Source organism: Cavia porcellus, unplaced genomic scaffold (genome assembly GCF_034190915.1).
Source record: "Cavia porcellus strain 051 isolate PalLab524CR breed Dunkin Hartley unplaced genomic scaffold, mCavPor4.1 scaffold_9, whole genome shotgun sequence".
In the NCBI taxonomy this organism is placed as follows: domain Eukaryota; kingdom Metazoa; phylum Chordata; class Mammalia; order Rodentia; family Caviidae; genus Cavia; species Cavia porcellus.
In genome coordinates, this window is record NW_026947492.1 from 59,680,523 (window position 1) to 59,703,750 (window position 23,228).

The 23,228-nt window shown below is 44.1% G+C and overlaps 1 protein-coding gene across 1 annotated transcript; it reads left to right on the forward strand.

Annotated features, from left to right (window-relative positions):
- The first annotated feature begins 569 nt into the window (after positions 1-569).
- LOC134477565 (2-acylglycerol O-acyltransferase 2-like) lies at positions 570-22,487 on the forward strand. Its single transcript, XM_063255660.1, has 6 exons — positions 570-664; positions 12,900-13,078; positions 17,991-18,195; positions 18,473-18,647; positions 19,216-19,415; positions 20,911-22,487. The coding sequence occupies exons 1-6, from the start codon at positions 574-576 to the stop codon at positions 21,063-21,065; spliced, it is 1,005 nt and encodes a 334-aa protein (XP_063111730.1). The 5' UTR covers positions 570-573; the 3' UTR covers positions 21,066-22,487.
- Positions 22,488-23,228: the final 741 nt, after the last annotated feature.

Consider the following 23,228-nt stretch of genomic DNA (forward strand, 5'->3'; position numbering starts at 1 on the left):
AAACACACCAGTGTGGAGTAGGAGGGGACAGATGGGAAGTGAGCTTGGAAAAGCAAGAGCACAGAAAGCCCTTCTAAAAGTTTTGCTGGGCAGTGAGCAAAGAAGTGGTTAGCAGGTGGAGGAGATGGTGTGCTTGGAGATTTCTAGATGAAAGCTATTGTGGTATGTTCTTGGAGGGGAAAAGGGACACAGGAGAGAGGAAACAAGCTAAAAAAGGTAACTGAGCAGAAGGGACTGTGCCATGCCTGGGCATCACCTGCCAAGTTGTTGGGTTTTTTGGTTTTTTGTTTTTTTGTTTTTTTGCCAAGTTGTTTAGAAGAGCAAAGAAGTGACCCCTGTAGATAAGGCATTAGGAAGGAGGCTGATAAGGGTTGGACTGCTCCTTTTTGTTCTCCTTTTTTTAGCCAGGCCCCGGGGCGTAGACTCAAAAGTTTCTTGTAGGAAATTGGGCCCTGCCTGGGCATGGCCAGAGGTGTCACCAGTGGGCGGGACCAGACAGCATAAGGCCCTATTTTTAATGGGCTCACACAGCCTGCAGCTCAACAGAGCCTTTACAGCCTGAGCTTGGCCAGCATGGTGGAGTTTGTGCCTCTGTTAGTGCCTTGGGAGCGCTGGCTACAAAATCTTGCCGTCCTTTTCTGGCTCTCATGCTATTTGCTCCTGGGTAAGGCTGTCTGGGGAAGGCCGGACCCATGGGCTTCTGGCTGGGGCAGAGTAGCCACACCACGTGCGCACAGTGCATTGATAGTGGCGACCCTCTAGAGGCTGTGCTATGCTGAGAGTCCAGACCCTCAGAGCCAGCTTGGTTCTGCATGAAGCCTTTGATGGTGGGTAGGATCACCTATGACTTTGTACAGACTTGGGATTTCCTGAACTGTGCTTCAGGTTTCTCCTTGGTCTGGGAGGAGACTCTGCTACAGGCTGTGTGTGGGTGAGTGAGCTTCTGGTGATGCTGGGAACTGCTCCTCATGCTGTTGGCACAGGATGGGTTTTCATCTCCCCTCTCAGAAAAGGACAAGCTGGGAGTGGGAGAGGGGAACAAGGAGCAGACTCTGCAGGCCCCTGCTTCCTCGTCTGCAAATAGAGAAATGAAGTTGCCCTCCTGGGCCATTGTGAGTGAGCTGAGCACAGATGCTGCCTCTGCCCAGCATGGATTTGGTGAGGCCCTGGGCTGGCCTCATGCAGGCCACCCCACTGCAGAAGGAAACTTTTTCAAGGTGAATTTGGGACTGTAGATTGAGGAGTAATTGGGGATGTAGCGAAGCCTTCCTTTCCTCTACTGCCACCAGACAGGAGAAAGTGCTACCCCCAGTGCTGGGGTTCAGTTTGTGTAGAAGTTCTACCATCCTGCTTGGTAAGATGTTGACATCCATGCACAAATTGGTCAGTAGCTCTCTCTCAGAACTTCTTCAAAATTTTATAGACGAAGGATTCATCCTTGCAAAGCAGGCCATGTGTGACTCGGCCCTGCTATCTCTACTAACTGATCTAATTGTCCTGCATCCCCATCCTAAGAGATATGAATTATTTTGCTTTCTATTTTATTATACTTTGGTTGCTTTTGTTTTTGTTTTTTGAGACAGGATGTCTTAGCCCAGATTGGCCTTGAACTCAATAATCTTCCTGCCTTAGCCTCCTGGGTGCTGAAATTATAGTTGTGCCCCACCACACTCTTGCCGTCCTATACTGGCTCTTCTGTTGTAGATCTTGGATCTTGTTTCCTTTTCCAGATCTCACACTAGTGAGTCAATGCGATGTTTGCACTTGTGGGTCTGATTTATTTTACTTATGAGCATGGTTTCAAGCAGCACCCATTTTCTTATAAAAGTCTCAAGTTTTCTTTCTTTATGACTACTACTTCATTACATTTTTTTTTAAATATCTTTTCTATCCATTCCTCAGTTGATAAGTATTTAGGTTGTTTCCAAGATTAGCTATTAGAAATTGTGCTGATATAAACATGGGTGCACGTATATCGTGGTAGTATGATGTTTTTAATTCTTTTTTATTTAAAAAGAGAAAAAAACAAAGCAGTAAAAGGGTACAAGTAGTACAGAATTTCAAGAAAAAAATATACAGTAAGAAATCGCTAATTAAGTTGTCATCTTAGAAACAGTTGTCCAAATTACACAATTAAATCATACAAAGTGGACATTTATACAGTGAGATTGCAGCCAGTTCTGTTCAATGATCCAACAAAAACTCAGTAATATAGTTTTCTATCCTACACACTTAAATATACATGCAGTTATATCCTTTAGGCCACTTTCTTTTCCTCTCTTTTTACAACAACAATTACACTTTTTGGATTTTATTACTCCCATAGTTCTTATTACCTTTTTTTGAAGAGAATAAAATCAAATGTGACAAAACAAAACAGAGTCAGAACAGAAGGATGGAAATAGTATATGATGCAAAAATAAAATACCAGGTGATCAAAAATGATTACCATTATGCCTCTTGCTATCTTGAAAAGAGTTGCCCATATCATCAGGTATAATAGAATTGAACAAAACAGTACAGAAAAAGACCAATAAAACCTACACTGGAGACCTTACAGGACTTCAAAAGAAGACAATACTCAAACCATAATGGGCACCATAGTAAATCTTACTGCCTTTAAAGTGGCTGCCTATACCCTCAAACTTACTATCAAACAAAACAGAATATAGTAAAATGAGACAGAACAAGATGGGGAAAGCAATACTGGGGTTCGAATCAGGTTAATAGGAAAACAAAAACGTTACTGTAATATGTCCCACTATTTTTTAATTTAGTTTTCCCTTAATTAAAAAACAAGAAAAAATAAATTAATTTTAAAAAGTGGGAGATTGAGATAAAAGAGGACATAGTAACAGAACAACACAGGTCAGAACTGAACAATTTAAGCATCATTGTGTTTCACCACCAGATAACCTGAAATAATAGTAGTCACCATAGTGTCTCTTTTCTTGAATTATTTGAGTATAACTTCATATACTATAGCATCAAACATATTAAGACAGTGTGAAGCCATTCAAGAGAATGTAAGAATTACAGGGTATTTAGAACCAGCTAACAGAAAACAAACAACAGTTTCTATATTATCTCTTTGCCTACAAAAAATTTTGTTTATACTATCACATATAGTAAAATATAATAAGACACAACATGCTAAAACCCATGGAAACCAACGAATAACAGCTTGATGGAGCTTCAAGGCAAGATGATATTAAATCAGCACTAGCAATTATGATGTCTTGTTTTCTCCAAAATTGCTATTTGTACTATCACAGACAATAAAATCAAACAACCCAGATTAAAACCATTCCAATTAATGAGTGAAAACATTATATGGCTTCAAGCCAGTATGATTGGGAATCATGATTACCACATACTTTTATATATTGTTATCATTTCTTACACTAGGGAAACTATTTGGTATTTACACATGTGAGTTTGCTTTATCTCACTTATGAGTATGGTCTCAAGCTGCATCCATTTATTTATAAATATCTCAATGTGATCATTCTTTATAGCTGAGTAGTACTCCATTGTATAAAAATACCACAACTTTTTATCCACTCCTCAGTTGATGGATACTTAGGCTGTTTCAAAGATCTGGCTATTATAAATTGTGCTGCTATAAACATGGGTGCACATATATCACTGTGGTATGATGCTTTCAGTTCTTCTGGGAATATGCCTAGGAATGGAAGGGGCTTCCAATCCCAGCTTTCTGGAAATCTCCAGACTGACCGCACAATGGTTGCACCAGTTTGCAGGAGAGTTCCTTTTTCCCCCGCAGCCTCTCCAGCATTTGTTGTTGGTGGTTGTCTTGATCCTGACCATTCTTTCAGGAGTGAGATGGAATCTCAGTGTGGTTTTAATTGGCATTTCTCTAATGACTAATGATGATGAACATTTTTTCATGTATTTATTTGCCATTTGTATTTCTTCATCTGAGAATTGTTTATTCATCTCAGATGCTCATTTTTGGATTGGGTCTTTGAATTTTGGGGGTCTGATTTTTTTTTAATTCTTTATATGTTTTAGACAGAAGTCCTTTGTCTGAGGGGCAGCTCACTAAGATTTTTTCCCAGTTTGTGGGTTTTCTTTTCACTATGTTGGAGATTTCTTTTGACATGCAAAAACTTTTTAATAAGAGGTGATCCCAATTATTGACTGTGGGAAGTATTTCCCCTGCGGTTTGAGTCTTGTTCATGAATTCTCTACCTCCCCTATGTCTTCAAGGTTTTTACCCAATTTGTCTTCCAATAGATCTAGTGTTTCTGTTTTAATATTTAGATCTTTGATCCATTTAGATTTTATTTTAGTACATGGTGATAGGCATGAATCTAGTTTTAGTTTACGGCATATGGAGAGCCAGTTTTTCCAAAACCATTTATTAAAGAGACTGTCGTTCTTCCAGTGAACATGTTTGGCCCCTTTATCAAAGATAAGGTGATTGAGTGTGTTTGTAGTTGTGGTTGAATCTCCTAATCTATTCCACTGATCTTCGGCTCTGTTTTGGTTCCAGTACCATGTTGATTTTACTACAGTTGCTTTGTAGTATAACTTCAAGTCAGAGATTGTGATGCCTTCTGCCTTGCCTTTGCTGCTTAGAACTGTCCTTGCTATTCTAGGTCTCTTCTCGCTCCACATGAATTTTAGGAGTGATTTCTCAAGATCTATAAAATATGTTGATGGCATTATTATCAGGATTGCATTGAATCTGTGTAACAGTTTTGGGAGAATGGCCATTTTCACAATATTTATTCTTCCTACCCATGAGCAAGGGATGTGTTTCCATTTTCTGAGATCATCTTAAATTTCATTTTTCAGTGTATTATAATTTTCCCTGGATAGGTCATTCGTGTCTTTCATAAGAGTAATTACTAAATATTTCATTTTTTGGTTGCTCGTGTGAAGGGTGTGGCTTCTCTTATTTCCCTCTCTGAGATTTTGTTGTTAGTGTTTAGGAATGCTATTGATTTTTTGAGTATTGATTTTGTATCCAGCCACATTGCTGAATTTATTTATTATATCTAGGAGTCTTTCAATGGAGCTTTGGGGGTCTTCTATGTAGAGTATCATGTCATCTGCAAATAATAATAACTTAACTTCTTCTTTTCCTATCTTTACACCTTTAATTTCTCTCTCTTGTCTAATTGCTCTGGCTAGTATTTCCAGTACTATATTAAATATGAGCAGTGATAAGGGACATTCTTGTCTTGTGCTTGATTTTAAAGTAAAGGTCTTCAATTTTTGGCCGTTTAGTATGATACTGGCTGTTGGTTTGTCATAGATGGCCTTTATTATGTTGAGGTAAAGACCATGTATTCCAATTCCAATTTTCTGCAATGTTCTTATCATAAATGAATGTTGGACCTTATCAGAAGCTTTTTCTGCATCTATAGAAATGATCATGTGATTCTTACTTTTGGCTCTATTGATACGGTGGATTACATTTATTGATTTACATATGTTGAAACATCCCTGCATGCCTGGGATGAATCCCACTTGGTCATGGTGTATGATCTTCTTGATGATTTGCTGCATCCTATTTGCCAATATTTTATTGAGGATTTTTGCATCTGTGTTCACTAGGGAGATTGGTCTATAGTTCTCTTTTTCAGTTGGTCCTTCTCAGGTTTTGGTACTAGAGTAATATTTGCTTCTAGGAACAAATTAGGAAGGATTGCTTCCCTTTCAATTTCAGTGAAGTGTTTGAGGAGTGTCAGCATTAGGTCTTCTTTGTATTTCTTGTAGAATTCTGCAGTGAATCCGTCTGGACCTGGGCTTTTCTTTGTAGGTAAGGACTTAATTACATTTTCAGCTTCATTAATAGAAATTGAGTTATTCAGCAGTTTTACATCTTCATGACCTAGCTTTGGTATTCCATATGCTTCTAGAAATCTGCCTATTTCCTCTGTGTTATCAAACCTTTGAGAGTAGAGGTCTTCAAAATAGGTGTTGATTATCTTCTGTATGTCTAAAAGGTCTGTAGTGATTTCACCTTTTTCATTCCTTATTGCTTGAATTTGAGCTTTTTCTTCCCTTTTTCTAATAAGGTTGGCTAGGGGCTTATTGATTTTATTTATTCTTTCAAAAAACCAACTCTTTAATTTTTTGGATTGTTTTCTTAGTCTCTATTGCATTGATTTCTGCTCTGATTTTTATAATTTCCTCTCTTCTTTTGGCTTTGGGCTTGACTTGCTCTTCTTTTTCTAGATGTTTGAGGTGTAACATCAGGTTATTTGTTTGTATTCATTCTGTTTTCCTGAGGTGGGAACTCAGTGCAACAAATTTTCCTCTGAGGACAGCTTTCATTGCATCCCACAGATTCCGGTGAGTTGTATTTGTGTTTTCATTTGTTTGTAGGTACTGTTTAATTTCTTCTTTAATTTCCTCTGTGATCCACTGATTACTCAAGAGTGTGTTATTCAGTTTCCATGTATTTGTGGGATTTTTGCGGTATCTTTTATCATTAATTTCTAATTTCAGAGTGCTATGATTCGACAGCATGCAAGGGATAATTTCAACCCTTTTGCGTTTATTTAAATATGTTCTGTGAGTTAATATATGGTCTATTTTAGAGAATGACCCATGTACTGCTGAGAAGAATGTGTGTTCTGTTATTGTTGGGTGAAATGCTCTGTATATGTCTATCAAGTCCATTTATTCACAAGTGTGATTCAGTTCTTTTATTTCTTTGTGATTTTCTGTCTGGTTGATCTGTCCATTGGTGTCAATGGTGCGTTAAAATCTGTTAGAATTGTGTTGCTGTTAATTTGGTTTTTCATTTCTGTTAATACTTGTTTTATATAGCGGGTGCTCTGGTATTTGGTGCATATACATTTAAGATAGTTATCTCTTCCTCTTGAAGTTTTCCCCTAACCAGTATGTAGTGACCTTCTTTATCTCTTCTGATCATTATTGGTTTGAAGTTCGCATTGTCTGCAAACAAAATAGCTACTCCCGCTTTTTTTTTGGGGGGGGGGTCCCTGTTGCATGAAGTATTGTTTTCCATCCTTTGACTTTTAGTCTGTGAGTTTCCTTTTGGGTTAGATGGGCTTCTTGTAGACAGCATATGGTTGGATTTTATTTCTTGATCCATTCTGCCAGTCTCTGTCTTTTAATTGGTGCATTGAGACCATTTACATTAATGGTTATAACTGTTATATTTTGGTTTAGTTTTGACATGTTATCTTTCTGCTGTTGCATCTTTATCTTTCTGTTCTGTTTAATTGTCTGCTTTGTTTAGTGGTTTTTTTCCTAAATGTATCTAGGCCATCTTTCAGTATTCTTTGTAGGGTTGGCTTGGTGATCATGAAGTTCTTCAGCTGTTCTTTGTCATGGAAGTATCTTATTTCTCCATCAACTTTGAAGGACAGTTTTTCAGGGTACATCAGTCTAGGTTGGAAATCATTTTCTTTTAGGATCTGTAATACTTCACTCCAAGCTCTTCTTGATTTTAATGTTTGTGCTGAGAACTCTGCTATGATTCTGATAGGTTTTCCTTTATAGTTGATCAGTCTTTTCTCTCTGACAGCTTTTAATAATATTCTTTTGTTTGATTTCTGGGATGGAAATTATTATATGTCTGGGTGTAGTTTTATTTTTGTTATGGCTATTTGGAGTTTTATATGATTCATTGATCTTGATATCAGTTTCCAATCTCATGTTTGGGAAATTTTCAGCTATTACTTCTCTAAATATCCTCTTGACATCCTTTATGTTGTCCCCTTCTTTTTCATTTATCCCTATCAACCTTATGTTGTTTCTCTTTGTGTCACCTTGCAGGTGTTGAATTGTTATTTCCTGATTTCTTGTTATTTTTAAAAGATCTTTCCTTTCATGTTCACTGGCTGCAATCTTGTCTTCGAGATCTGAAATTCTATCTTCACTTTCATTGAGGCGGTTTTTTACAACTTTCAATGGAATTTTTGATTTCCTGTATGTCTCTTTGCATCTGCTTTATATATGGTTTGTTTCTTACATTGTTTATCTAGGAATTCTATCTTTTTGTTTAGTTTCTCCAATTTTTTAACTGTGTCTTCTTTAGATATGTTCAGCATCTCCTTCATTTCTTTTATCATTTCTTCTTTTACCTGAGAGATTATTTCTAGTCTGAATTCCTTTAAGACTTCCCAGAGTTGCTTCTTTATTTTAGTTACTATTATTTCAGGTATTTCAGGTATGTGGCCTGTATTTTCTTCTATGTACATGCCTCCTAGGTGTTCTTGGGATGGGCTGGATGTTTGAGATTGCATTTTGGTCTTTCGTTTTGTCATTTTCCTATATTTTCAAGCTTCAGGTGTTGTTCTAAACTTCCCCTCGGCCTCTTGGAAAGTGTCTCTTATGTCCTGGACTCCTGGGACTCTTCTGGTAGTGTAGCTCCCTCCTTGGGCAGCTAAGCCCCCAGATTAAGAGAAAGTTGCCAGGCTCCTCTCAGGTAGACCTAAAGCCTCCTCAAGCTATACAGCTCCCCACTGTGGCAGCAGAGCTTCCCTCCTCAGCAGGGCAGCTCCTTCCTCCAGGCGGTGGCAGTAGTGCTGGAGCTCTCCAGGCCGAAAGAAGGTCCCAGGTAAAGTCGGAGCAGTTTCCCGCAGCCTGGCCCAGTTCCTTCCTTCAGGTGGGGCAGCTGCCGTGTGCCCTCCGGGTGAGAGAGGCAAGGCTGTAATGGGGTCTCGTGGCTCGGCCAGGACCAGGCTCACTGTTCCCTGCAGGAAGCCATGGCACGTCCCCAAGGCGAGAGAAAGGTCCGCCAGGCTAGGATGTTTTTAATTCTTCTGGGAAGATTCACAGAAGGGGAATAGCTGGGTTAAATGCAACATGTAATCCTAAATTTTGTTTTGTTTCATTTTGCTTTTGATGCCAGAAATTGAACTCAGCACCTTGTGCTTGCCAGGCAGGCACTATAAAAATCCTAGTTGTCTAGGAAATCTCCACACTGCTTTCCACAGTGGTTGTACCAGTCTACACTCCCACCAACAGTGGGAAAGTGTTCTTTATTCCCCACAGCCCTGTCAGCATTTGTTATTCATTGATTTATTGATGATAACATTCTTTCTGGAATGAGATGGAATTTCATTGTTTTAATTTGCATCTTTTGAATAACCATTGATGTTGAACATTTTTTCATACATCTATTTGCCATTTGTATGTCATCTGGAAAATGTGTATTCATCTCACTCATTTTTTGATTGGGTCTTTGAATATTGGTGGCCTGATTTGTGTGTGTTTATGTGTGTATATGTGTATTTGAGACAGAGTCTTGTTATATACTTGAGCTCACTTTGTAGCCCAGGCTGGTCTTGAACTTGCAATGATCCTCCTGCCTCAGTCTCCTGAGTGCTAGGATTACAGACATGCACCACCCCTCTGCTTACAGGCCTGATTTTTTTCATTTCTTAGTATGTTCTAGGTCTTTGTCTGAGGGACCACTGGCTATAAAGTTTTTCCTACTCTGTGGGTTGTCTTTTCACTTTTTTCCCATTCTGCATTGTCATTTCACTTTGTGGGTGATTTATTTTGTTGCGCAAAGCTTTTTTTCCCTTCAAATCCATTTTATTTCAGACTGAAAAAGAAAAATATAGAAGAAGAAGAAAACTAAGACAAAATTTCACAACAGGTCATTCAGGTGGCAAAAACTATTTAATAAAGTGAGATTTCGTTCATTCTTTGTTGTATTTCCCATGCAATCTGGGTTTTGTTCATGGAATCTCTGCCTACACTTATGTCTCCAAGATTTCTACCTATTTTCTCTTCCAGCGGATTTAGTGTTTCTGTTTTAATATTTAGATCTTTGATCCATTCTGACTTTTCTGTAGTGCATTGTGATAGACATGGATCTACTTTTAGTCTCCAGCATGTGGAAAACCAGTTTTTCCAGCAGAGACTACCTTTCTTCCAGTGAACACATTTGGTTTTTTCATTGGAGATAAGGTGGTTTAGTGTGTTTGTATTTGTCTGCATCTTGTATTTTATTCCACTGACCCTCAGGTTTTTGTTTTTTTGTTCTTTTGTTTTGTTTTTTTTTTTGTTTGTTTGTTTGTTTTTTTGCCAATACCATGCTGATTTTATCACAGTAGCTTTGCAATATAATTTCAGGTCAGGGATTGTGATGTCCCCCGACTTGCTTTTGTTGCCCAGATTTGCTTTTGCTATTTTAGGTCACTTTCATTTTCAAATGAAATTTAGAAATGTTCTCTCAGTTTTGTGAGGTATGCTGATGGTGTTTAGATCAAGAGTGCATTAAATCTGTATAACAGTTTTGGGAGTAAAGGTCTTTTCACTATGTTGGTTCTTTCTATCCATGAGCAAGGGACATCTTTCCATTTTCTTTTCTTTCCTTATTTGTGTGTGTGTGTGTGTGTGTGTGTGTGTGTGTGTGTGTGTGTGTGTGTGAGTGCACATGCCAGGGATCGAACTCATGACATCGTGTTTGCCAAGCAGGCACTTACACCCCTGAGCTAAACCCCCGGCCTGTCTTTCTATCTTCTAATGGTTTCATCTGTCTCTTTTCCCAGAGTACTGTTGTTTTCAATGTATAGATAGTTTACTTCTTTTGTTAGATTGTTTCCTCAGTATTTCATTTCTTTGGATGCTATTGTAAAGGTCATTAAGTATATTTAATATCAAAAAAGTGAACAAAAGTTAAGCCTCTCTCCCTTCTATCCTTGCTTGCTGGCATTCTATCAGCTTCCTCCAGATCAGCAAGATCCTTCCCTCCCCTGTGCATATGTGAATGTCCTGTTTCATGTACAGGGTAGCATTTCAGTTCCACCCTTCTGAAAATTTCTCTTTGAAAATATTCATTATAAAATATTTAAGACAAACAAACATGTAACCAACACCTAAGCTGCATTGGCTCCTCCCCTGCCCCCAGGAAAAGTCCAGGCCTTTTGAGGATAGAGACTGGGCTAGCACAGCACAAGAGCTGCAGGCTGGAAAGAAGTCTGGGTGCATGGAGGAGGGGCATTGGGGAAGGCAGACTCCCACCTGCCATTTCTCCCTGTTTCCCAAGAGACATCCATTTCTGTGTTGGTGTGGGAAGTCTCTCTCTGCTTCATTATTGAAAGCTTTAGAAATAAGTGCAAACAAGGGCAAACATGGAAGCAGCCACAATGTCCATCAGGGACTAAATAGATAAACAAAAAGTGGTATATACCTACTGTGGAGTATTATTCAGTCTTAAAAGGAAGTTGTGACACTTGCTACAAAGACTAACTGAAAACATGCAGAGTAAAGCAAGACATTCTAAAGAGACAAATGCTCCCGGGGATGGTGGTGCAAGCCTGGAATGCCAGCACTTGGCAGGCTGCGGCAGGAGGATCACCACACGTTGAAGGCCAGTGTGGAACCCTGTCTCAAAAAAATACAAATAATTCATAGTCCCACTTATACTATGTAACAAGGATTGTAGTAACTTATAGGGAGAAAAGAATGGTGGTTTCCAGAGCTAAGAGGAAGAGGGGGAAGAAGAGTTTCTATTTAATGAGGATAAAGTTTCTCTTTGGGAGAACTATAAATGTTCTGGTAGTTGAGAGTGATGATGGTCTCACAAATTGTGAATGTCTTTATTATAACTGAACTGTGTATTTTAAAATGGATAAGATGTTAAATTTATTTCACAAATATTTTACCCGAGTAAAAAATTAAAAAAAAAAAAAAAAACTAAATGCCCCAAGCACAACCCTGGAAAGTTTCCTTGAGTACTGGTCCACACTAAATTACCAACACCTGGCACCATGTAGGTGCTCCATGCAGAGCAACTGTTTGTGAGCCCCAACCTACTTCTGCTGATTCTGAACCTGCACTACCATTCAGACCAGCTGAAAAGTTGTTTCTCCCAGGAAGGCTGCCAGGCCGAGTTCTCTACTTCCAAGGGGACCACCAGAAGCTGGCCTTCTTTAGGAATATAAGTATGGGGGCTGGGGGTATGGTCAGTGTTAAAGTACTTCCCTTGCATGCCTGAGACCCACAGTTCAACCCCCAGCATGGGACATGAAGTGGGAAAATGCACGGAGTGAGTGGTGTGGCGAGAGTGATATAATACTCTATTGGCATCAGATTAGGGGTGGTGTCACAGGTCACTTGACCCTGAAATCAAACAGGATTAGCCGTGGCAAGGATCAGAGAGGACTTCCTTGCTATGCCTGGGCCTGACCCTGCTGCTCACACAAGCACCAGCAGGGGCTGACCTTTACCTGCCTTCTTCCTTCACCAAGAAAGGGCACTGGAGCCAAAGGAGAGGAGCTTGGTGGCCTAAGGATTTTGAGTATGTGCATGAGGCCAGAGCTTTGGGTGTGGAAGCAGGAGAAGGACCAAGGGCAGAAGGAAACTGGGCGAGCCATGGGAGTCCAATGCCAACTGAGCCCTGGGGCTGCACTTTGATGCTAAAGAGAAGCCATGGAGGGCTTTAGTAGAAAAGGGAACCCAGCCAGCCTTATCTTTAGTAGGATGAGGCAGAGGGTGAACACAAATGGACTGGGAAGAAAAGGGTCTCTTTTTCCGAGTCCCATAGACAAGAATTAGAAGAGCTAATCCATTCTGTGCCCCCAGTACTGAGCAAGTGGTAAATGCAGACTGCCTGACTGGGAGAGGGACCGAGACAGAGTGACAGCTGGGGTCAGGAATCCAGGTGCAGGTTGGGGGTGGGTGGCATGATTTTGAGACCCACCTGGGCTCAACCCATGCACCAGCGTGGCTCTGGGTTGGCCATGTTCCCTCTCAGCACCCATAACTACTTCATGGCGGAAGGATGGAAATAAAGCTGGGCTTCCTGCTGGAGTCAAGAATAGTACAGGATGGTGCTGCCAGTGCAGGCCTCGCGGCAGAGACATTCTGGTCTGGGGAGTGTCCCTGTACTGTTCACAGACCTGGGATCCCTCATGCTCTGCTTCCCTCTCCAGGCCTGACCTCCCTCGGGGTCTTTGTAGGCCTCCTGTTCACTAGGTTCTGGCTCTTGACTGTGCTGTACGCCTTCTGGTGGTTCCTGGACCGAGACACGCCGTGGCAGGGGAGCGGGCACAGAGAGAGCTACAGGCGCTTTGTCGTATGGAATTACATAAGAGACTATTTCCCAATCTCGGTGAGTATTGAGCTACTTTGAGGTGGGGGGACGGGATCCAGAACTCCACATCTTTGTGGAACTAGTGGCCCTGTGTGCAGTGAGCAGAGCACCAGGCTGGGAGATAGGAGCCTGTACTTCCCCCATCATGTGGCTGGGGTGAGTAGGGTCCAGCCTGTCTCTGGCAATGGTTTCCCAACTACTGGAATATAGGGCCAATGAGAGAAATTTTTTGTTCCAGGGATCAAACTCACAATCTCAGGCTTGCCAGGCAGGCACTTATGCCGCTGAACCAAATCTCCCCCAACCAATGAGAGGATTTAAATGAGCTCTGTGGGATGCATCACGTCCAACGCATGAGTTGTGAAAGCACAGTTCCATCGGCAACCCAAGTTTGCATTCATGTGATAAACTGTAGGTTGTAAGAGACCTTTTACACTTCTCAGATGAGGAGGCTGAGACACAGAGAGGAACACAGGTGGGGTCAGGGTCACATAGCAAGTTGTCTGGCAAATATTGAAGTCTCTATTGGCAAAGCTAAGGAAAGAGGTAACAGAGCCATCAGAGTCTTCAGGTTCTGTCCTGTCCCTCTTTCTGGTTCTGTGTGTTCATGGCAAGGCCTTTGCCTTTTCTGAGCCTCAGGCTTCCTTTGGGTCCAGTTTGCAGACATGTCCTCCTACTGTGAGTGTCCTCAGCTCTCTGGCTGTCTGGCCCATCAGACCTCCAGGCCTTGGACTTGAAGGCTGAGCAGACTCTTCCACTGAAACACCAAACCCTGATTTAATCTAGGCAGCAAAAGCTTTGTTGTCCAGAGGGCATAGGATGGGAAGATCCTGGAGACACAAGAGAGCCCAGGCAGGCACGGCTGGCTCTCCTTTGGAAACAGGACAGAGTAAATGGGACCTCTGAAACCAGAAACACACTAGATTCTGATCTCAGGTCTGCCATATAGCACCTGTGTGACTGTGGATGAATTCCAGAGTCTGTCTGAGCCTGTTTTGTCACCTGTAAAATGGAAATGTTGCCAGACACTTCCCGAGTAGCATTTATGCAGTTGAGACAGAGAAGGCAAAGAACTGCCAGTCCTCAGGACACTGGTGCAGTATTATTTCACTGAGTCAGTGGGACTCTGAGGAACCCTGGGCATGGCTATGGTGGGAGGGGTCTCGGGGAGCCTGGTGCCTTCACCTCTGCCTGGCTTCTCCCACCCTGTGCACAAACCCAGCTATTCCTGCCTTTCCAGGAATTAGGCCTCCAGTTGGGGAGAGAGTGGAGGAAGTGGGTTCACAGAGGTTAAACAACTGCCTGAGTCCCAGGCACTTTGCAGCAAAGTCAGGTATCTTGCCGGGCTTCCTTGTGCAGGCCCTAGGCCCTCACAAGGGCTGGCAAGATCTGAGTGCCAGCCGTAGCCCCTACACCCTGGTGAGTGGGACCTCCAGAGCAAAGACCAAGTGGGAGGGGCAGGGTAAGAGAATGGGCTGGCTTAGACTGATTACCCACCCTGGGTTCATGGGTATCATAGGTGTCGAAGGGCAGAAGACCTGCACTAGCTTGGGAGAATCAAGTTGGGGGCTGTTTGCCCACCCCTCAAATGTGCTTTGTCTGCAGGGTCCACTCCTGGTATCTTGTCAGCAAAGATAAGTCAGGGCTTGCTGGACCCCAGGAGCAGCCAGGATGTCTCATGGGCAGAGTCCCCTGTCCCTACCCCTGGACCTGTGAGCATTGAGATCCTGAACTTCCTTCCCTGCTTCACATCTCTCCAGCCTGGGGCTCCTCATTCTTTGTCAGGACTATCAGGCTTTGCCTGAGAAAATATAGCCTTAGTGCAAAAAGACAATTTTTTTGTTGAGGCAGGGTCTCTGTGCAGTTCAGGCTGGCCTTGAACTCACTTGTAGCCCAGGCTGATCTCGAACTTGCAACAATCCTCCTGCGTCAACCTCCCAAGTGCTAGGATTACAGGCATGAGCCACCTCATCTGGCTCAAAAAGACATTTTTATCTGCAGCACTGGCAGAAGGAATGCTGAAGTGGTGGCACTGTCCTTTTTGTTCCTTCCCCAGCCCTTGAAGAAGCTTCTTAACTTCTTCACTGCTGACACTGACAGGGCATTAGTTGATTTTGCAGAAACCAGTTGCACAGTTTTTCAGGTTTGTTCCATACCCTTTGCAACACTTCTGCCAAACATGAGCATTATCACTGAATGACCAGGAGAGGGCCAGAGGCTATTCACCTTAGCTTGGCCCTCCTGAGCTGCACACCTGCAGGGCTGGGCTCTGGCCTGCAGACTCCCTGGCCCAGACTTCCTAGGACACTCTCCCTCCCATCTGTACACCTTTACAGCACAGCCCATGCAGTGCCCTTGGACTCAGCAGGAGGTCAGTGACCTCAGCTCTGTTGAGCTCCCCTTCCACTCCCCATCACTTGCATGCAGTCCTCCCATGATAGTTTCTGAGCTTCCATTGCTTCTCACTGTGACTTTAGGAACTAGCTCCTAAGGATGAAATTCCAAGCGAAATGAGGAAACCGCTACACGAAAGTTACCCATCTGCTTCCTAAAGAGCTAATGGTAGTGTCAGGCTAAGCTCTGAGTGGAGAAAGCTGTTCCTACTCCAGGCCAAAGTGGCCCAAGAGCTGGGAGTCCCTAGCTGCAGAGGTTTCATGGTCTAGCACAAACACTGTATACATGGGCCAAAGCCTTGAGGTGGGGTGGGGGCCAAGTTCTCTGACCAGGTCTGTTACTGAGGGTCAGGAAATGCTGTCCTTAACATGCTAGTCACTGTCACAACCAGATGTGGGGCAGGACAGGAACTGCTCCCCCACCTCCCTGCCCTTGCACCTTCCAGCCCTCGTCCTGGGGGCTCTGTCAGCCTTTTCACCACTGACATTTGAAGATGGTTGACTCTTTGTTGTGGGGACTGTCTTCAACCCTAGTGTCCGTTCACGCCAAGCAGCACCACCTTCTCCCTGTTCCTACAAGTAAAATTTACCTGCAGATACTATGAAATGTCTCCATCAAGGGGCAGAAGGCAATGAACTTGCCATGATTGACAACCAGTGCTCTAAAGCCCAGGGTCTGGGCACTAAAGTTCCCATCCTGACTCCTTATCCTTCTTCTATACTTTTTTTTGGCTTTTTGAGACAGAGTCTCGCTGTGCTGTTCAGGCTGGCCTTAAGCTTACTTTGTAGCCCAAGCTGACCCTGAAATCACAAGGATCATCCTGCCATAGCCTACCGAGTGTTGGGATTACAGGAGTGTGCCACCACACCCAGCTCTCATTCTCCTCTACTCATGAGTCCTGACCCCAGTCATTTCTTTTTCTGGACTCCAAATCTTCCAGCACCCCCAAAGGAGTTTTCCTTGGAGCCGAACTTATTTCTTATTGCAACTGCAAACCTCACCTGCCTCTTCTTTCCCCTCACTGTTCCAGTGTCCTGGTCATGAGCCATGTCCCTGTACCAGTGCCCACCGCATAATCCCACTCCCTGCCTACAGCGATGCACACAGGGAGCGGACTGTGTGGGTTACATAAACATGGAGCCTGGTCACCTGGATTCATACCCAGGCTCTGCTATGTGACCTGGAGAAACTTTGCTGTGTGCCTCAGTTCCCTACATCTGTGACCTGGGGTAGTGATATCAACACTCCCCCCCCCCAGGGTGCTGAGGAGGAAGCAAATTGGTGTATTCCAGGTGGCACAGAGTGGGTGCCAGGAATGCCTCCCACCCTGTGCCCCCTTTCCAGTGCTCAGGATCTGGCACAGGCTGTACGTCTTCAATTCTGCAGTACCCTCTGTTGCAGATCATACAGTGGGTTATGTACCATTAAGCAAAATAAAACTAAAGAGGACCCCAAGGTGCAGCTTGATTCAGAAGGTGTAGGCCTAGGGGAAAAGGTGCCGTTGAGGGCTGAGGGAATGTGTGTAGGTGTCAGAGGGAGTCTGTTGAATGACTGGATGGCTGTGGCAAAGTGAGAGGGTGGGCAGGCCTGAGAACTTTGATAAAAACTAGAGAAGGCTGAAGGGTGACCCCAGTCCAAAAAGAAGCTACTGCTACAGCCAGAGAAATAATGGAAGCCTTTCCATCCAAACTTTGTCATGCTGAGAGGAGACAGGGAAGGAGCCCAGTCCCTGCATATGTACTCAGGCACTACACAGTCCCATGCCAAGGCCAGCACTAGACCTACTGAATCAGGTGCTACTTGCTGGGCATTTTTAATTTTCCAAGGGACCTAAGGACACAACAGGACCTGCAGTAGCCAGAGGCAGCTATGGAGGCAGCAACCACCTTCTCCCAGCCGGGGCCTGAGGCCTTGAACCTCATATGTTTCACTAGAAAGTTCCAGACCCAACCCTGAGGCCCAGGTAATCTTTTTGATCTGCAGCAAAGGCTTTTGGCTCGTAAGCTTTCTTTGTGCTCACCAAGAGGTCACAAACTCAGATCCTAGTGTCCTGTTTTGCTTAACTCCTTTGTGTACCACTATGCTTAGCAGTAAAATGGGGCTAACACTGTAGCTGGCTCCCTAGAACCGTGATGAGTGATAAACAAGCCAACAACATGGGTGCTCTGTGTGTCCTGAGCACAGCAGGCACTGGAGCATTCTAGTCATGCCAACAGTGTGAGAGGGCACAAGGCACTTGTGGCAAGATGGGGCTGGACAGACAAGGCAGAGGTCTGCATGGCGCTGTTGACTAAGTAGGTACTCATCGAGGAGAAGCCTGAGATGAGAGGGAAAAACTTTGCCCAAAGCCAGTACTAAATCTGTAACACAGCCAGCACCGTGCTGAGACTGTCTGGATAAGAAGCCAGGGCAGTGAGACAGGAGGATGTAGAGTCTAAGGCTCACACAGCACAGCACCTTATCCAGTGCTGTGGATGGCTGAGTCAGGATTGGTGCACAGGGCATGGTTTGGTTCACCAGATTACTGTCCCTGCAGCTGATCAAGACTGCTGAGCTGGACCCCTCCTGGAACTACATTGCCAGCTTCCACCCCCATGGAGTCTTGGCGGTTGGAACCTTAGTCAACTTGTGCACTGAGAGCACAGGCTTCTCCTCGCTTTTCCCTGGCATCAAAACCCATCTGATGGCGATGAACATTCTTTTCCATTTCCCAGTCTTCCGAGATTGCATCTTGGCCTTGGGTGAGTCTCCCTACCTAGGAAACCTCAAGAAGACGAGGCTGATGGTTTAAGTAGAAGGACATCTTAGGGAGGGGATGCAACAGTTCTACAGTTCTTCCAAAAGCATGTGCAGGAGGCCAGATCCAAAGAACTCCTTGTAGCACTGTGCTGGGAGGACTCTTGCCTGAAGTGGGGCACCATGGTGGAACCCGGACCTCTTACGCTACTGGTAGTTTTCTTCTTGGGCACCCCTAGCCTCACAGTCTTGCTCACTCAATCCACCTTCTTCTCCTGCCAGGGGCAGTCTCTACAGACAAGGAGAGTGCTGCTCACATTTTGACCAGGAAGGGCAATGGGAACCTGCTGGCCATCGTCGTCGGGGGAGCTAAGGAAGCACTGGAGGCCAGGCCTGGATCCTACAGGCTGATACTGAAGAAACGCAAGGGCTTCATCAGGCTTGCCCTGACCCACGGGTACAGGACCTCAGGGGATAGCACTTGGGGTTCAGTTGGAGATTGGCAAGGATTACATTTTGGTAGGAAAAGAGCAAAGACTATCAGAGATTCTAATGTGGCTGGGAGACTCTTGGTCCATCCACAATGAAGATTATATTTTGGTATTTCGTGCCCAAGAAGTGGATGTGTTCCCCAAAACTGATACAAGAGCTGAGACTAACAGGATCTGGAAAAATGGGGTTGAAGCATATGGCAAAAATGTTACCCTGCCTTGGAGTGGAGCATATTTGAGAAATGTGAGCCAGCTAGTATGGGAGAGATTTTTCTAGGAGCAAAATTCAGGTGTTTTATCCAAGGGAGTACTGTCTATAGCACTCTGGGGTACTGTCATGATGCAAGTAGGAAGTTGCAGGCCTGAGAGGACACACCAGTTCAGAGAGGGGGTTGTGGCAGGTCTGGGAGCTGATCCAGGCCCCCTGGTTCCATCCCAGGCTTCTGTCCTGTACTCCAGTCCTGGTCACTGAGTTCCTGTAAGAAGCTTGATGATCTTGTAGTTTATGGCACCTTTTATTTCCCCTGTATGTAGAGCAGCCCTGGTGCCAGCCTTCTGCTTTGGGGAGAATGACCTATTTCATCAGGTTCAGAACTCTTCTGGCTCCTGGTTGCGCCGTGTCCAGAATTGGCTGCAGAAGATCATGGGCATCTCCCTCCCACTTTTCTATGGCCGTGGTATCTTCTGGTACAGCTTTGGGTGGATGCCTCACCGTCACCCTGTCACCACCATAGGTAAGCAAAGACCAAGGCCAGTAGGTCCGGGACACAGGGAGAGGACACTGTGCTATGTGCTGCAAGGGGACATGGAGATGGGATAGATACAATCCTACCCTCTCGGGGATCACGGTTTAGACTGGGCAACACACACACACACACACACACACACACTAGCACATGCACACAGCAGAAAACTTTAAATAAGGAAGGCTATGGTAACAACTGTAACAGACAGCAAGAACCATACTCACTACTGATTGCTGAGCCCCTACCGTGGGACAGGGACCACACCTCCTGGCCTAGGTGCAGCAGCTCAGTTTCTTCTAACAATCTTTGAAGCAGGGAATTCATCCCTTGAAGCAAGATTTCAGTCATTATTATTCTATTTATAATTCACAATTATTTCATTGATGGTGAACTGAGGCTCAGAGAATTATGTGCCTAACAAAAGATCATACTCCCTTTGAATAACAAACTTCATGTTTGAATCAGGATCTAACTTCCTATTATGCCAAAGAAGGAAGATTTAAATCTCAACTAGTGGACCTAATGAGGCAAATTTGAAGGAACCAGATACCAGGAATGCATTGTAACCATATCATCACTGTGTGCAAAGTAGAAATTCATAGTTTCTGAATTAAAGCCTGAGGTGCTGAGTGAACTTCCTGTGCTGAGTGAACCTGAGCTTAAATGCATAAAGTTATTGCCATCTTTTTCACTAACTGGGCTCCTCCTTTGGTGTCTTCTTGGATTCCAACTAAGGTTCTCTGACAAATTTTTCAGACAAAAGGTCCATTTGCCTCACCTCCACCCATGCATTTATTTGTTAGTTGATCCCAGATTAGGGAATCCTCTACATCATGATGTTCCCTGAATCATCTGACCAAACCTCCATGAATTTTAATCCTGCTGCTGCCTTCAGTCATGTTTCCAAGAAAGAACTGGGGAGCTGCCTTCCTAGCCAGGCAGACACACAGAAAGGTTAGGCCTTTCTGACTGCCCAGTGTGATGGGAGGGGGTCTGCAGGTCAGGATGCAGGGCAGTAGGTGAACAAGAGCCAATCTGGGCTTTGAGCCTCCCAAAACCTAGAAATACAGAGACTGCAAAGGGTGGACCCCCAGAATCAGACAACCTGGAGGCCAGGAGAATACCTACAGGATTAAAATCTGCTATAGCTTATTGCTTATGTGAACTGAAACTGGGCACTAATCTTCTTTGACACTCATTGCCTCACCAGGCAAGCAGGAATAGTGACAGGTTTTGTTCCCATAGGATTTTAGGAGAGAACACACGTTAAGCACAAACCATACTGCCTGACACACTGAAAGCTGGACATTGATAAATCAGTCAGAAACTCAGGGTTGCCCCGCTACCTCAGGATCTATCACCTGAATTTAGGGTGGGAAGGGATAGCAGTAAGAGCACTTTCCTGCCAAATGGCCTGCTCTAAGGGCTCCTGTGACCCCTGTGGTTCCCACTCTGGACCCCTGCCCACCTCTGTTCCTTGCAGTGGGGAAGCCCATCGAGGTGCAGAAGACGCTGCAGCCTACAGAAGAGGAGGTGAACCGGTTACACCAGCACTACATGGAGGAGCTGTGCAGCCTCTTTGAGGCCCACAAACTCAAGTTCAACATTCCTGCTGAGCAACACTTGGAGTTCTGCTGAGCGCTTCCAGCCAGAGGAAGGATTACCACAAGGTCAGGGCCAGCTGTTCAGTGCCCAGGAGGTGGAGCACAGACTTCTGCCAATCCAACCACATCTGTAGGCATGAAGGAGAAGACCAGACTTTGCCAGCTCTGGTTTGCAGCCTTGCACCAAAGGGGACTGCAAGTTTCCCCCAGTGCAGTGTGAAAGGCTTGAGAAGGGATGATTTGTGAGACCTCCATCCTCTGTTGTCATGTCACTCCAAGAGTATAAAAAGTATAAAAGCAGAAGAAGAGAGCAATGACGTTTTTCTTCTTCTACCTCTAAATGATAACACAAAGGAAACCACCAGCCAGTCCTTTCCCTTTCATGGCCCCTTATCAGCACCCTGAATGGCCCTTCCTTCCCAGAGTGGAAAGTGAGGGAGAAACCAGTAATTCCTGCACTCATCCTGAACACCTTTGTGTTTCTGGGTCCTCTGAGCTCTGAAGGGGATGTGACTCTAGTCAGACTTCATTCTCCCTCGCCTCAGTTTACCCAACTGACCTAGGTGAACTCAGAGTCTCACTTCTGACATCACACAAGCCAAGGGCTCCATGAGGGCACCTCTTACTCATCTTTGGTGACTCCAACCCCAGATCTGGGCACAACTGGAAGGCTCTGTAAACGCTAGTTCAATGAGTGAAAGGATTCCATTTTAGTTCCCTTCTTTCTTAACCACCCCAACAAGTTGGCTGGCAGAATCCTGAGCTCTGACCTCAAGCCTGGAACTATGACCCTAATTCACCTTCCCCAAGGCTGGCTCAGATTGACCTGAAGAAATCATGTTGATCTGTTCCTTCCTGATACATCACCCTAAGATTTAGGCCAGCACAGAGAACAAGAAATGAGTGTGAGGTGTGTATGAGGTGCATGACACTCTGATAAGAAGAGTTCTGGGTTCCTGAGTCAGGAACATGTGTGAGTGGTGCAGGAGGAGGCTGGCTGCTTACCTCACCCTCCTTTTGTCTTGGTCACATTTTTCATTGCCTGGCCAAAATACCTGATACGCACAACTTCGAGGAGGAAAGGTTTATTTTGGCTCATAGTTTGTAAGGGTTTCAGCCTATAGTTAGCTGGCACCAAAAGAAAGTCCATATTAGCTGGCTCTAAAAGCAAGGCAGAGGCATGACTCAGGGAACATATTCATGCCATGGTGGACAGGCAGCAAAGCAAGTCAAAAGAAAAGCCAGGAGATAAGTCCAGGCTATGCCCCCCAGTGACCCACCTCTTTTAAGCAGACCCCACCTGGACCAAAACAGAGTCTTGTCAGGGCTGTCCTTGGCCCAGTTGACCCTGCAGGGCCAGAAGCCCAGGATGTGCACACTCCAACCTGTACAGTCCACATTGCATAAAAAAGTGAGGTCTGTGGCTATAGGTAGCTCCTGGCACAAAGCACAGGTCATAGCTGGGCGGAGAATGCTCCTGTGGAGTCAGGACCAGGCAGAAGAATTCCACCTCAACGTCCAAATTGTGAATCTACCATTTACCACTCACTCCCTCTGTATCTGTCTTTCTCACCACCCCTCCCTGTCCATTGCTTTTAGATCTATGACAAGGTAGAATATCATGGCCAGAAAGCAAAAATAAATAAATAAATAAATAAATAAATAAATAAATAAAGAGAGGTTGGAACTTAGGATGCTGAGCAAGAAACCCTCTTCCTGGTAAGTGGCTATAGCAGGTGAGCCAGAAAGAGAACCAATCAGCACCTTCTGTGAGTCTATAGAGGTACAGACTGAGCCTCAACCATCCCATTCTCCTTATCCCCCACCCACCACCATTAGCAACTGGGGACAAAAGTCTGGGCATCTCTTAGGAGGATGACTTATGCAGTATAGCAAATATGGGGGATTTCCTTCTGTCTTCTCTTTGAAGTTCAAAATTGTTTTCACTGTTTCATTTTGTTCTGATTAATTGCTTTGCTCTATTCAATATTCTGTTTTGATTGATTTTCTAATATTCTGCTTTGGATTTGATTTTTGTACATCTAATTGAATGGACAACTATTGCAAAGATAACAAGATATATTGGCACCTATTAGTGTTATCCTGGTATCTTGCTGTAAAGTTCTATAACAGTTTCACTGCATTGCCTCAATTGACTTTGTTCTGTTGTGCTCTGTTGTATTTTACTAACTTCAAA